We start from the raw sequence: 16545 nt of genomic DNA, 5'->3' as shown, positions 1-16545 counted from the left end.
TAGAGACACAGACCACACATCAGATGAGCTGTCAGCGGCCATGCATCTGCTGCTTGGCTTCCCAGGGAGCCAACTAGTGTTCTCTCTAATTTTTTTCATCTGTGTGCAGAATGAGTTTTGTTCTGGGAGGCAGTATCAAGGCAGTATGTGCACATGTGCTTTTGGAATGGGGCTTTCCTGATTCAACCTGAGCGGGACCTAAAACTAACTGAGTGGACATCCAAAAACTTGTGAGTGCATGCACATGCGCACACCTTAGAGGGAACACTGGAGCCAGCCCTTCAATTAGGCTTCAGGTCACTGAATGCAGCCAACATAGCTAGGGCAGCCAAGCAGGGTCAATTTGTGCATATCTGTTGTGTGGCATATACTTTGAACCTGGTTGTGCAAGATGCACTTGGCCTCAAGGAGGTGAAGGTGAGGCAAGATAGAGGACTCCCCCACACAGGCCCTACTGCTCCCCTCGGTGCTCTTGTGCAGAAGTGCTACAAGATAGACAGCGATTTCCACTGGCATGAAAAAGCTAAGCTAATGTTCAAGGAGAGGCAGCTTGAGCTGGGCCTACCTGAACACCGACCCCTCAGGATGTTCCAACCCAGTGGAACTCCACCTCTCTCTTTCTCTGGCAGCTGCAGGAGCAAGAGGCAGCCATCCGCGGCTTGGCAAGATGGTGTGACTTAGATGAGTGCAACCTGTTCAGCGTGGATTGGAAGCTCATTTCAGAGGTTGTCGCAGCACTCAAGACATTCTTTGTTGCCATGAACAGGTTGTGTACTGAGACAGTGATGCTCTGGAGAAGACAATGGACGATTCCACACTGACCATTGGGGAATCAATTGCCCTGGCAGGTCAGCTGAGGACTGGAGTGGTGGATTGACTCAGCAAACCCTTGGGTGCATTGGCATGGCATGTTATGCCCTGCCTATGTGACCCAAGGATGAAGGGCAAAGCTGTCAGTCCTGACCAGCTGCCAAGGAGGTGGGACCTCCTGGTTGCAGAGGTTAGGCAAGCTGAGGATAGGAGGCTGGGGCACAACCAGGAGGAGGGTGCTGGAGTGCCTACCAAGAGTGCACAGTCTACCTCCAGCGGCACATTACCACTGCTTCCTGGTCCAGCAGAATGGTGCCTCTGGTAGCACCAACAGAGTGGTTTACAGAGTGACAACAGAGTGGTCCACCTGGTGGTTCACAGAGGGCTTCCTTGGCACCTTGCCAGGGGGATGGGAGGAGACCACCAAGCCCTGTAGCAGTGTTGAGCGGTCCGTTCTGCAGTATCTGCAGGAGCCGGTTGCAGGCCAGGAGACAGAGCTGCACCATTTTGTGGCAATACATTGCCAAGTCTGGCTGGACTTGGCAACGGTTGCTGGACAGTTCCTCTCGTGCCTACTGACCAGCATCCAGAGTACAAGCTTGTTCTCCATGGCTGGGGTTGTGGTGACACCCCATCACTCATGATTGGATGTTAGGTTGGTCAAGAGCTGGTCTTCCTGAAGGCCAACCTCCCTCTGATGGGCTATCCAAAGCTGGCCATGGACAGTGAGTGACCCATGGCCACTCCCACCCACTGATTGCAACTACAACCACTAGCAACTTGCCCTGGCCCAATACCAGATGTGGCACAGTCTGCCCATTAGTGCTGCTGACATATGCAGACACATGCATCCAACCACTAGGCCAGGGATGATGATGGACTGGTGTCCTGATACCCAGCACCAACTGGAGGCCATGGTGGATCAGGCTGGAGATTTGTTTTTGTGTATTATTGTTGTTAAAGTTTCACCCCAAGAAGCATAGACATGCACACACCGCCACCCCAACCATGACCAATGAGGAGGAGGTGGTCTCATACCCTGATATGTGTCCACCTGGCAGACTGTCAGTCAGGGCCCAGCCAATCTGAGGCCATGGTACAAATGTTATCCAGACACACAGCACACATGGATATATACCACTGGAGTTCTTCTCCAGGGAGGTTTGATTTTTGTTTGTTTGTTTTCTTCTCCTTGCTGTGCTTAGTGCCTCTCCTTACATCAGGACAGGCAAGGAGGTTTGATTTTGTGGCTTTCTTTTCTCAGCACTGAGTACAATGCTGTGCTATTGCTTGCTGTTATCTGGTTTTCCTGGATTTCAGATTGACAAAGGCAGAATTTGGGTGCCTGCTCACCTTCTTTGAGCTGTGGTTTGGTGGTCTGTTCGTGAGATGGTGTTGTGGTGAGAAATGGACAATGGCAGCTCAGCTCTACGTGTCTGTGTGTAATATTTCTTGGTGATTACTGTGATGAGCTGCATGTCTGGCCTTAAGAGTAACTTGTGCTTCACTCACTGCTCTGCTCCGCAATCTGCATTGCAAGGTGTACTAAGATAAAAGCATAGATGCTTGCTAGCTGCTAGGGGTGCTGCTGTGCTGTGGCAGCTGTTGCAAGGAAGGATGGAATCATAACTGTTTGTGAGAGAGCAACTTGTGCCAACTGTCCAGGGGCTTTTTTGTATGGGGTTGTATAGATATTTAAGAAATAAATAAATACTTAAATAATGTTACTGCAGCGTAGGCACTGTGGCTGGCAGTGGATTCTGGATCAGTTTCCTTTTAGGGCATTTTGGATTGTTTTTGAAATGTGTGTGCTCATTCTGTGTTGGGAGGGACAGCTTGTGAGTGTGCTGTGCAGCAGCTTGTTTCACCCATAGGGATTAAAGGGGACTCAAAACATGCCATTGCTAGGGGCACCACAGTGGGCTGGGTGGTGGGGCATGATGGGTATTACCCACCACCGAACCCGCAGAGCAACTGAGCAATGAGGTGATTTTTAATTATTTTTTGCATTTTATCTTGGTCATTTCAGGTCATTGCCCTACTGACCCAGATAAAATTCAGTGTGGAAAGAGCTGGCCTACTAGTTGATTTTCTCAGGACTGATCTACCGATTAAACCCAATTGGTAGACCAGTTTTCCATGGGTAAAGCTGTAATTTTCTAGGACTGTTTTCCCAAGGAGAGCTGGTCTATCAATCTGGTTTAATCAGTAGACCAGTCCTCTGAGAAAACCAACTGGTAGACCAGCTTGCCCTGGAAAAAACAGGAGAGCTGGTCTACCAATTGGGTTTCTCAGAGGACTTGAACCCAGTTGGTAGACCAGCTCTCCTTGGGGAAACTGTCCTAGAAATTACACTGTTTTTCTGGGGAGAGCTGGTCTACCAATTGGGTTTAATGGGCAGACAAGGTAAAAGTGAATTGATTCAACAATTCATGAATGCCAGCTGCATCAATTATTCAATTCAAGGTTTTGTAATTCTATTCAAGATTGAATCAAATCACAAAATCTGATTCATGCACATCCCTAGCCAAGACCATAGAATTTCCAGATAAAATCACCTGAAAACTACAAAATCACAATGTAGTAATTATGCCAGTAAAAAATAAATAAATCCAAGACACATACACAAAATATCAGAAACTAAGAACTTGATCATATTGGCCCTATAAAACAAGAAGCCTTCGTTGTTTTTTTAAAGCCTTCCCCCAACAAAAACTAACACAGTTGGCTTTTATTGTATATAGACTCTTACCCCTTCCCTCATGGTCTTTTCTCAAATTGCAATGCATATGGGTATGTTCACAGAGATGAGACCTGTGTCCATCAACCAATGCAGAAATACCAAAGCTGGAATAGTATCCTGCTTCTTCATCACCATCAGGAACATGGCCACCAAGCACAATTGTCTAGTTCCATGGGCTGGGATGAACACTGCTGCAGTATGGAAGGGGAGGCACACCTGAATCCACATCAGCTAGGTATGCTAAAGGTTGTTTCTGTGAGTGGATCTTTGCTGGATTGGGCTATCTCCAGGTAATGCAAAGCAGAGCTGTACCAATTGTAACCTTCAGGCTATCCTTCATTAGCTTCACAGTGAGAAGGAGGGGATTCAGTCTGAAAGCTGTAGCCGTTAGAAGTCACATCACTCAATGGCTGGACTGGCTGATCATTTGAGGGAGCCAGAACTGGTTCCAACGTGTTTTCACACTTCAGCGCAGCTGAGCTTGAATTTTTCTGACTGTGGAGCAGAAGGCAATCCTGTAATAAATGCTTCATCTTTCCCCAATCACCCCAAATTATTCACATGAAAGAGCCTGTTTTCTCTCTTGGACCCTAATGAAGCTCCCGTTGAACCAATTATTCACTCACTATTCATGTATTGTCTAACAAGGAAATCTCTGAAGCGGCGTCATTAGGAATAAGAAATGATTGGCTTGGGTCTCCCCCTCCCCCTGTCACCCTGCTCTCCCTCTTTTTGCTCCAAAAGTCAGTGCTTTTAGCTGGCAATTTCCAGGGTGATAATCTGATGGAAAGTGATAAAATGAACTCGTCTGCAGTGCTCAGAATGAGAAAACACTTCAAATTAGTGGGGATATAATTATATTTTTCATGACACAGACTTTTTTTTTTAATTTTCTCAATGATAAAAGTAAACAACTGAGCTGGGGTGGGAAAAGTGCTGAAGAACAACATTTATACTTTAGTGGGATAATTAACTCAGCAATTAAACTTAGTTTGTATTCTGTTGTGTGCCTCCACAGCACACAATACATGTGAAGTATGTCTTTTATTCACAAGCTTGCCTCTTGCCTTCATTTTGCTAAACAGAAAGTCACAGCCGTCTAGTGAAGTCCTAGGCAGAAGTTTGATATCTCTGGCTTGTTGGGAATTTTTTTAATTAACTGTTAATTATAGCTTTTTGAAACCCCTGTGCCTGACATCTCATTAAGGACTGAACATTGAATAGAGGAAGACTAGGTCAAACACATTCATACCTGGAACTGAAAGGAAAGGCGTGTTGAATGTTTCAGTAATGAATCCTCTGAGAAAGCACAGGAATGAAAAATAACTGCTCATCTATCATAACTTATCTGAGGATGTTATTGTATTAATTGATAAATAGGTAGTTCACCTCCCAGTGTAGCTCGTATAAGTCACTTTGATTTTCACAGTGCACCATAGGAGTCTTCTGCAGCTGCAGGGACTTCAAAAACACCAGAAGTCCCAACATGTTTACATGGGTTTAGTAGTAAAAAACAAGTGAGCACCCTCAAGAAAATTTATCCCTAGCCCATTACAGGACTCCTCCTCCACAGAGCCTCCAGCTAGCCTAAAACAGGAGCCTTAAGACCAGTCCTGCTGGATCGGGCCCAAGGATGCCCATCTAGTCCAGCATCCTGTTTCATACAGTGGCCCAGAAGGACTGTTTGGGGCTTAGAGAGGGAAGGGGTTTAAGAGGAGAGGAAGGAGAAAAGGGCATCTTTCTTTATCCCCATCTTCCTAAAATAATCTTCTTCTGTGCTATATAGGGAAAAAGCTGCCAGTTTGGGGTTGGCACCTAGCCCTGAATCTCGGTGCTTTATTGCTTTACACTACATTAACTTTTGTGGTTGTATGGTATATTTGTGGGTGGGCTTGTTGCACAGTAGCAAAGTCAAGAGTCTACCTTTCCCCCTCTGTATTTAAAGGTAACCAGTGACATTACAAAGGAAGAATGTTTGGCTTTTATTTGCTGCAACAGGGAATATGGCACACAATTTTAGTATTATTGCTATCAATCTTTTGTTAAAAATACCAAAAGCAGTTTACAAAGAGTTAAAACCATGCAATCAGAATCACACAAAATAGATAGATAGATAGATAGATAGATAGATAGATAGATAGATAGATAGCTGCAATAACAGATATTAATTTTGAAAAAGTGGTACATAAAGAACCATAAATACAACAGATCATTAGACACTAAAAACTTGTTGAAATAGAATGGGTTTTACTAGATGTCTAAAAACAGAGTTGTGGGGAGCCTGGTAGAGGGTATTCCACAATTTTGACACCACAACCACCACATTTTTGGCAAGTGTCTTATATAATGCGGTAGTCAGGCGGTATATTAATAATAATAATAATAATAATAATAATAATAATAATAATAATAATAATAATAACAACAACAACAACAACAACAACAACAACAACAACAACTAGCTGCACAGCATCTGCACCACTAGTCTCTCCTCACCACTTTCCCCCTCTCCCTTCCGCCCCAATCTAGTCATTTTCGCCCGCTGGCCGCCTCCTTTGCCAGGGCCCCCGCCTCCTCCACCACTCTCCCGCCACAACAGCCCAGTTGCTGCGCCAGCCTCTGCCCGGCCATTTTTGGGAGCCCGCCACTGCCGCCCGCCCAGCCGGGCTCCTCTCGGCAGCATGGCTCAACCACCCACCGCCTCTTCTCCTCTCACCGCCCCTTGCTAGCCACCCCCCACCGCCGGAGCAGCACCCCCTTGGCCTCCTCCTCTGGGCTTCTCCAACCCCCAACCGACATTTCCCTCAGTGTCGAACTCTCGCAGTGTGTCGCAAGAGTTCCGCCACCAAATCCCGGGCATGCATGGTCCCAAGAGAATTAAATATATAGATGATGATGATGATGATGATGATGATGATGATGATAATGATAATAAATATACCCACCTGTTTGGTCTTTCATGACAACAGAATGCACAGCAGAGATCTGATGCCACTATTATAGTTTTGTCAGGTTCATATGACAGAAGGCAGATTTTGAGGTAGCTTTAGCCTGATTCATTATGCTGTACGAGTATACAGATGTCTGTACACTTGTACATGTGTTTGTGTAAGTGACTGTACCTGTGTACATTTTAAAAGTGAATCTGGATACTGGCCCTTCAAATACATGGGGTATGGATAGGAAGTGTACTTCTGTACCTGTATTTAGCATAACATGTGAATGACTGTACCTGTGTACACTCACAGGAACATAGGAAGCGGCCATATACTGAGTCAGACCGTTGGTCTATCTAGCTCAGTATCATCTTCACAGACTGGCAGCAGCTTCTCCCAGCTTGCAGGCAGGAATCTCTCTCAGCCCTATCTTGGCAATGCCAGGGAAGGAACTTGGAAGCTAGATGCTCTTCCCAGAGCAGCTCCATCCCCTGAGGGGAATATCTTACAGTGCTCACATTTGGTCTCCCATTATATGGAACCAGTGCAGACCCTGCTTAGCTAAGGGGACAAGTCATGCTTGTTACCACAAGACCAGCTCTCCTCTCCTCATTGAACAAGTATTGAATATAACATGTGAATGTGCTTTTGATCTTAGGCCACTCAAGCCTTTGAAGACTAACCGACAGCACTTTAAACTGAACCCAGAAATGAACAGGCAACAAATGTGGATGGAATAAAATGTGGATGGAATAACCACCAGGTTCCAGATATCAAGCTGGCAGCTGCATTGTAGTTCTCCAAATACTTGTAACACAACCCCACATGGACAGCCTTGCAGTAGCTCAGCCTGAAAGTCTCTAGGGCATGAATGACTGATGGGAATTCAGTCTTGTGAAATACACTCCTGTCCACTGCCTGAAAGGAAACACCAGGTCCAGACCTCCTCCCAAACTGAGTATCTGCTCCACCAAGGGGAGTGCAACCTCATCTTGAACTAGTTGTACATCGCTCAGATCATCACAACTTTTGACCAACAGTATCTCTATCTTATTTGGATTAAGTTTTATCTTGCTCATCTTCACCTACTACTGAGCTGACACCAGAGATCAATTTATCACCTCCACTGTTTCCCTGGAATCCAATGATGGAGAGGGAAGATACAGCTTCTTAGTTTCAGCATACTGATGCCACTTCAGCCCAAACCCGATGAGAACTCCTTCTTCACTATGAGCCCCATCACCCATTGAGATTACCTGGAGAGGACTATACAGTGACAGACCTTCTCTGTTGCCACCTTGAGACTCTGGAATGCGTTCCCTGCTGAAATAAGAGCATCCCCATCTCTGACAACTTTTATAAATTCTCTAAAGACGCCCCCCCCCACTGGAACTTCTTAACTGTACCATGGTTTTAAATTGTTTTAAATTGTTTTTAATGTCTGTTTTAATTTGTTTCAAACCACCCAGACACAGACGTTTGAGGCGATGTAACCTCTGGATGACCCAACCCAACTGTTTCATGTAGATTTAAAACGGATGGGAGACAAGATGGACCTTGCCAAAGGCGACTGTGGATGACAACATTCTTCCAACATGACCTCCTGGAACAGATTCTCCAGCAGTGACTGAAAGCACTGAAGAAGAGAGCCCCAGGAGAACCTCATCCCTGCCAGGCAATCCAGAAGGATGCCATAGTTGATGGGATCAAAACCTGCTGTGAGGTGCATCAGCATCAGCAGGATGGGCAGTCCTAATGATAAAAGTATTCAAGACTGGATACAGGATACAATACAGCCGTTCCAAGCTTTAGTCTCTGGCTTCAGCTTTGAAAGGCAGCTCAGGTCAGCGGCACAGTGAACTTGGGAGATAACCTGCCTGCTGAGCTACAGCACATTTATGATTTGTGAGTTTCCAGACGGACTTGGCTTCATTTTTACTACTCATTTTCTTTCCAAGGAACCAGACTGTTCAGCAGCTTTGGCAGCTGACTGCTATTAACTGTCACACTCCAGTAACCAGGGGATAGTTAGAGCAGCATTAAATATTTGCACTGTGCAGAGAGGCCGTACTTCATCTCAGAACCCCTGGGCGGCACAGCTCTTGAAGGAGACCCACCTTATTGCTATTCTGATCTCTCTTCTTTTCATTAGGCATGCCGACGCTGTCAGCTTCATTGGCAGAACCAAATGCCTGCCCTTTATGCCAGTTCTGTGACACATGAGTAACCAAGGCCAACAAACTTTCATTTGGGCTGCTTTCTTAGACAAATTGCTTCCCCCTAAACGGCTACACACTTTTGTTAGAGAGTATTAATTTTGCATTCTGAAATCATAATACAGAGGGTATTTTACAAGGATGGTTTGTGGGCTGCCTGATGGGGGCAAGTAGATTGGTGTGGAGGAGGGGTGCTTGTGGGCTTAGAAAATATGCAAGCAGCAATGGCAGGTTGAAAGAAAGTGCTAGTGACTGGCTGTCCCACTGCTACCACAAAGCCATGTATACATGTATCAGAAACAGGGCTATTCCCCGTCCAACTAACACACTGTAGAGAGAATTCAAACTTTAGACAAGATACATTATAGATATGGAGAAAAATGGCATAACTTGCATAATCTGGGCTGTTTTCTTTTTACTGTTTTGCCTAATTTATTCTGGTTTTGGTAATCACAGGGAAAGGCAGAATGTCTTCATTCTTGCCAGAACAGAATTGATATATGGAACTGATTTTTCTAAAGGGAGGCTGAGCAGAAGTAACTTTGAAATCTGTTGTATGGCACTCTGGAAAAACAAAAAATGAAAAGCTCAGAAACACAAGGTGTTGGGAGACTAATGTGCTGTGAGGCAATCTACATGGTGAGCAGCTCTCGTTACAGCCACTACCATTAGGAAGCATTCCCAGCCAGCTCTTACCTGGCACTCATCATGTGTCAGAATTGACTGTGATGCCTCTGCCCACCCACCACTCACCTCCACAGCCCTCTGCCACCCACCACTTGCCTCTGCAGCTCCTGCTCAGCCACTCAACCACCACTGCCATTGGCTTGCCTCAGTCCTTTTGCCAGGCGTAATACAGCCTGATCCCAAGGCCCTGATGTGAGGCCATCCCAGCGAGAACAGGAGCTGGAGCAGTGATGTCATTAGGCCACATTGTGACTGGCAAAGGGAGACAAGCTGGTGGCGGCGGCGGTGGCAGCAGGTGAGAGGCCAAGTGGGGAATGCAGTGGGGAGCAGTCAGTGAGAGGGGGGCACACCCGCTCAATTGTGCATCTGCCCCTGTACAGAGTGGTTGGTATTCCTTGTTCCTTCCCATCACTGTTCATCCTTTGGTATCAGGTGGGGTGAGTTTTTTAGAATCCATTTTCCTGTTCTCCAACATTTTTTTTTTTTTTTATCACTATGCAAAGAAGGTACCAGGCTGTCTATTTTTAAAGAAAAGTCTCTGGAAAGACCAAAAGATAAAAATAACGAATCACGTTTGACACAATAGCCAGTCAGGGCTCAAAGTTGATTAAGAACATTGCTCAGAGAAGCTGTCCTGGCAGGGGATTATGAGCTAGGCAAAGATACTTAGGAAGGAAACTTGCACCTCTTTAGGTTGCTGAACTGCTCATGACAGTCATGCCTATCTCAAAAGGTCTTAAGGTGTGCATATTATCTCCAGAAGCAAGCAGTCAACTTAAAAGAGGAATAAAACAATTGGGAAGGCCCTAATAGGTGCCTTGCACACGGTATGTGTTCGTTCCTTTGTTTAATCCACTTGACTCCCAGACAGCAGCAGTCAGTGCCCAAAATTAAGACTCCTCAGTCCCTCTTTGATCTTTTGTCAGACTAATGAATTGTATAATCCCCCAACACCTCAGAAATCCTACAAGCTAAAGGGTAACACAGCCTCACCTTTCCAATGACTATCTTGAGTTCACTACATAGGAGCTATATTTAACCACATGCCAATCACATGATCACTGAACAAGAACAGCACAAAGATGTGTCGGCTTACTCCTGAGCTTTGCCTGCCATCAGTCCTTTGTAGGGCGATTTCTTCTCAATCCCCAACATGTCAGTAGAACCATGGCTTAAATGAACACTTCCTTGCATAATAAGTGCCAGCTCTCCAAATGTTTAAGGCTTTCCGCTCCTTAGCCAAATTGTCATTTTGGGGGGGAGAATTTACCCCCACCTTGCAACATATTCTGGCTGGAGGTTTTTGTTCCTTTCCATACCAGAGAGGGAAAGACTTTATAGCTCTTTTGCAGAAACAAACACAGATTCTCTTATTTAGCAGCCTGGGGCAGGGGAGGCGGTTAATGTAGAATTTTTCCAGACTGTGGTTTATTCAAATATGACAGCTGATTCTTATGGGCGATTTTGCAGGAGATCCAGATGACATTCCGCATGTTGCATAACTTCCTTGTGCAGCCTGCTTGACAATCTGTGAAACATCAGTGTCTTTTCACACTACATTTATTTTAACTTGATCACAAAAGGGAAAAACATTACTCAAGGAGGAAAAGGTGTCGATGAACCATAGCACAACCTGTAGAGTGGTGGCTATCTGCCAAGGTGGCAATGTATGGGAAGGCTGGTTCCCAAGGGTATGCCCTGAGCACCAGTGTACTTTCTAATTTTTTTTCATCAGTGTGCAGAATGAGTTTTGATCTGGGCAGCAGTCTCAAGGCAGTGTGTGTGTGTGTGTGTGTGTGCCCATACACTCAGAGTGGGGCCTTCCTGATTCAACCTGAGCGAGATCTAAAATTAACTGAGAGGACATCAGAAAATGTGTGAGTGCGTGCACATGCACATGCCTTAGAGAGAACAGTCCTGTGCACCCCTTTGCAGTTCCACACCTGATCACACTTTTCTTCCAACCTTTCAACCCCTTTTTAGTAATGATTTTTTTTTGGTGGTGGGGCAGTTTTGCTGCTGTTATTGTCCAGCCTTTAGGGAAAGGAGCCTTGTCCCCCTTCCTTTCTTCATGGTCCTCCAAATGATTGTTGCTGGTCTTGATTCAATATTGCAGTGAACAAGGAGTCACTTTTATTCACATCAAAGGGGCATTATTCTATCTATCTATCTATCTATCTATCTATCTATCTATCTATCTATCTATCTATCTAATCTGATTTCTATACCGTCCTTCCAAAAATGGCCCAGGGCAGTTTACACAGAGAAACAACAAATAAATAAGATGGATCCCTGTCCCCAAAGGGCTCACAGTCTAAAAAGAAACATAATACAGACACCAGCAACAGCCAGTGGAAGGGTGCTGTGCTGGGGGTGGATGGGGCCAGTTACTCTCCCCCTGCTAAATAAAGAGAATCACCACATTAAAAGGTGCCTCTTTGCCAAGTTAGCAGGGGTTGCTAACATTAAAAACAGTTTCTGTTCATGGTCCCAGATCCTGGATCCCCCCAGATGGGGGAATGGGGGTAGAGAATTCAGAGGAAGAAACCAAGTAGGAAACATCAGCAAACCTGCACTGCCGGGACCCTACATGCTGGGTGAACAGGGAGTCTCCAACAAGCTGCCCAACTAAAGCCTGAGGACACTGCCTTGCCTACATCCTCCAAGTCAAGGTCCTCTGAAGATCTCCGTCACGACAAAGCTGTCCCTCCACCCAACATTGCTGGAGCAAACACCTGTGAAATTGGGCAAGGTTCCTTTAGACACCAAGGAATGTCTATGGTAGGGATATGCATGGAACCGGTGGGGTGGGGGGTTCGAAAGTGGTGGTGGGGATAACTTTAAGGGTGGGGGAAGGTGCCCTTACACCTCCCACCACATTTCCCCTGCCGGTGCTCCATTTTAAAAGTGTCCATCGGGGTGGCAGCATACCTCCCTGCTGCCCTGTGCCATCTTCAGTTGGAAGTAACAGGAAGTACCTGGCGCGTGCGCATGTCACACTTATTCACAGTGCGCCTGATGTGCGCATGAGCGAATGCACTGTGCGCACGCATGCCGGGTACTTCCTGTTACTTCCAGCTGAAGAGGACATGGGGCGGCAAGGATGTATGCTGCCACCCCGACGGACACTTTTAAAATGGAACGCCAGTGGTGGAAATGCACCGGGAGGGATAAGGGCACCCTCCCCTGTCCTTAAAGGTATGCCCCATGCCTTAGAACCGGCCAAACAGTCAGCCGTTCAAACTGGTTTGGAGGGCCTTAAAATGGCCTCCGAACAGGTTTGTGCACATCTTTACTCTATGGATAAGGCAAACACAGATCACCCTGCCTCAGCAGCAAATGATACAATCCAGCAGCAATTTATTAAATAAACAAATAAATATGCTGTCTCCTGAGAACCTGCTGGAGCAATATTCCACCACTGCAGTACCCAGACTCCTGAACCTCCTGCTTAGCTCTGGCATTGGTTCTGACTGGGAGCTGTCCTGGGTCTCAGGCATCCCCGGCACTGTTCCTTTGAAGGCGTGCAAGTGTGCATGCGCTCACATGTTTTCTGATGTCTGCTCAGTTAATTTTTAGCTCTTGCTCAGGTTGAATTAGGAAGGCCCCACTCTGAATGCTTGTGTGCACAAATGCCTTGATAGGAAACATAGGAAACTGCCATATACTGAGTCAGACCATTGGTCTATCTAGCTCAGTATTGTCTTCACAGACTGGCAGCGGCTTCTCCAAAGTTGCAGGCAGGAATCTCTCTCTCAGCCCTATCTTGGAGAAGCCAGGGAGGTAACTTGGAACCTTCTGCACTTCCCAGAGCGGCTCCATCCCCTGAGGGGAATATCTTACAGTACTCACACTTCTAGTCTCCCTTTCATATGCAATCAGGGTGGACCCTGCTTAGCTATGGGGACAAGTCATGCTTGCTACCACAAGACCAGCTCTCCTCTCCTATTGATACTGCTGCCCAGAACTAAACTCATAACACAGAGAGATGAAAAAAATTATAGGATCCCAGGTCCTTGCCATTTAGGAGACCGTGGTGCAGCCCAGAATAGAATATTTCATTCTTTACTGCTCCAATCATGCAGGGGATTTAAATGGCAAAAGTCAAAACTCTAAAACTTTAAAGTGTGCATGTGTGTAAATCCTAACATATATCAGCATGAGATTCAGAAGCTATGATGGCCTAACAGTCTACATTGCTCAAAGCGGGAAAAGGTGTAAATGAACCAGATGAATTTCCAGCCCATTCTGACGAGAAACAAGCCTGAGGAGTTCACATTACCACCTAGGCCGAAGCATTGGGGAAAGAGGCAAGGACAGCTGAATGTAGCAGCAGCAGCCGCCTCTGTGCCTTCCTTCTCAGGCTCAATGCCTAATTGACCCTCCTTCTCTATTGTGTCCCCTCCCCCTGCTATATATAGAAGAAAAGCAGTATTGAAAAGCAGTATTGTAGAAAAGCAGTATTGGCACTATATCACTTATTCTTCTCCATGCCGTAACAGAAAGAACTGCAATGTGACATTAAAACAATTATATAAAAGGGAAGAAATTATGCTTTGAACAGAAGAACTGATGCATGCTTATTCAGAAGTAAGTCCCACTTTCAATAGGACTTAATTTTTAAAATGGGCCAACCAGAACTATAGCAATAGCAATAGCAATAGCACTTACATTTATATACCGCTCTATAGCTGGAAGCTCTCTAAGCGGTTTACAATGATTTAGCATATTAGCATATACTATACACAGTATTCTAAATGTAGGTGCATTACAGATTTGTATATGGGCATAACGATGCCAGCAAGTTTTCATTAGCCCCTTTCCTAAATGATACCTTCCTTTTCAGGGAACACAGAGCCAGTGTTTTAACTGAGCCCATGACCCCAACATCTCTTTATTAGACACTGGCAGTTTAGACCCTGTCAGTATATCTGTGAAGTTAGGATTCTTTACCCCAAAGTGCATCACTTTACAAGTACATTGGTTTTCATTGATCATGTTGTTGCCCATGCACCTGGACTGGAGAGATTGTTTTACAGCTCTATGCAGTCCAGTTGTGTTTTCACCATCCTGGATAATTTGGTATCACCTGCACAAATGTCCCTTGCAAACTTGGCCGCTTCACTGCTTACCTTTAACTCCAGATCATTTGTGAACAAGTTAAATAGCACCAGCCTCAGTGCAGATCCTTGGGTGAACTTCACTTTTTATGTCCCTCTGTTGTGAAGACAGCCTGTTTATTCCTACCTGCTGTTTCCTTTTGTGTAATCAGTTACTAACTGTTATCCATGACAAAGTTCCTTCTGGAGCCTTTGGTGAAGGACTCCAGAAGCTTTCTGAAAGTCCAAGTCCTTATAAGAGTCTGCTATAATGCCCCCATGGCCATTGTTTATTTTAATATGGTCAAACTGTCCCTACTGGATGTCTTCATCTCATATTTCTAGTGGAAAGTCTGTAGGTAAGTAATGTGTAACTTCCCTCCTTTTTAAATGGTGAGGCTGTTCTCACCATCACCGAGACACAAGGAAAAATAATACAAAGTAATGTTGGTAAGTTGTCTTTGTTTCCACTTCCTTTTAAAGGAATTTACTCCAACACAGGCCAGGCCACAAACACAAAAAGTCAGAGAACTCATGTATCACAATTGTTTTGTTTATCAGTATCAAATTACATAGTAAAGTAATGAATGGCATTTTCAGAACATCTCTCTTGAATACTGTAATACAAATAAAATTCAGAAGATTTCTTGATTCTTTGAAGTACATTATCATCTTAAAACTGTGCGTTGAAATAAAAGATTCTGTTTTGGCATATCCTGATAAGACAGCCTGCATGAATAATTCTGTACTTCATGTTCACAAATGTATATATATTTGAGATGCAAACTCAAGCTCACATCAGTAGCAAAATGTCCCGTTATGAGCTTTATTTATAGTCATGACAATATCCTGATTCTGCCCTGGAAGACATGAGACCACAAATCCTTGTTCAGACACACATTAAAGACCAAGATTATGCCCTCTCTTAGGAGCCTGCTCCAAAATTTCCTAAAGCCAATAAGATGGCACTAGTCCACATGATTTTGGGTCAGTCCCATGAACCATGGGCACATTCCTATTTATTGCAGTGGAAGCAAGGTTAAGCCCATGTGTATGCAAATTTAGCATACAAGGGAGTAGACAGAATATTTTCCTTGTGTACACCAGTTTTCACAACAGTTCAGTACCATTAATTCAATTTTATACCAGTTGAACATATTGATGGATTTCTCACCCAGATAAGGTGAGCACAGGGTTGAACATATTAGAGGTTATCAAAGAAGTGTTATACCATAGCTAAACATCTGCAGGTGGTTTTTATACCGTGCTGCTCTTAGAAATTGTACTAAGGATATAAAGGGCCAAACTGATCAGAGCCTGGCAGCCTGGCCTCTAATTTAAGACATGCAGAATACTGTTGTGTCAGGAACAGGCAAAAGGGAAATCAGATCTGTGAAAGGTAGAAGTGAATAGAAGTACAGAAGCTTCAATGCAGGATAACTGGGGAGGGGAGAATGGGGAAAGGTAGGCAATGATCCCTTGGATGCTCCAGCATCAGTGGAAGTCAGGCTTCTCTGGGAAGGTGCAACCAGAACGCTTTACAATCACACTGGCCGCATAGTGTCCGGCGCGGATGCACTCTATTAGAGGCCGGTCATAGACAAGCTGAGAGAGGAAACCTGAAGGATAACAGAAAGCAAGAATTAGTTGAGAGTGCTTAAAACCTCCTGGGAATTTGCCTACCACTTCTCTCTTCATTCTTCAAGTAACTTGATAAATTGGGGTCACCAATCACTATTAATTTCAAACAAATGGTGTATCCAATCAGAGCTCCATGAAAATGAGACTTCTTTTATTTCCCAGGATTTCAAACAGGATAGCAATTTAAGGAAAGCAGTCATCACTTCTACTTTACTAGCTTGAATGTGCTTTTATTAAGCTTAATGTTGTGTATTGTTGGGGTGACTCATTACGGTAGACTGGATATTTATACAAATAAATAAACAAATGCAATTTTGATAATGACGACTATAATTCAACACTGTTTAAACAGAAAGGAGAAATTAGGGGGCTAAGGAATTCAAAGCAAAGATCATGAGACAACATGACTGCAA

The 16545-nt window shown here is 44.8% G+C and overlaps 1 protein-coding gene across 2 annotated transcripts in view; it reads right to left on the bottom strand.

Annotated features, from left to right (window-relative positions):
• Positions 1-15023: 15023 nt before the first annotated feature.
• ADK (adenosine kinase) overlaps positions 15024-16545 on the bottom strand; it is a 410809-nt gene continuing 409287 nt past the window's right edge. For both annotated transcript variants that reach the window (XM_053311472.1, XM_053311473.1), the window contains exon 11: positions 15024-16110. In XM_053311472.1, coding sequence (XP_053167447.1) covers positions 15986-16110 — 125 coding nt within the window. In that variant the 3' untranslated portion in view covers positions 15024-15985. The remainder of the gene's footprint in view (positions 16111-16545) is intronic.

Source organism: Hemicordylus capensis, chromosome 3, assembly GCF_027244095.1.
Source record: "Hemicordylus capensis ecotype Gifberg chromosome 3, rHemCap1.1.pri, whole genome shotgun sequence".
NCBI lineage: Eukaryota > Metazoa > Chordata > Lepidosauria > Squamata > Cordylidae > Hemicordylus > Hemicordylus capensis.
Note: the sequence above shows the minus strand (reverse complement) of the source record. Positions and strands in the feature narration are given on the sequence as shown.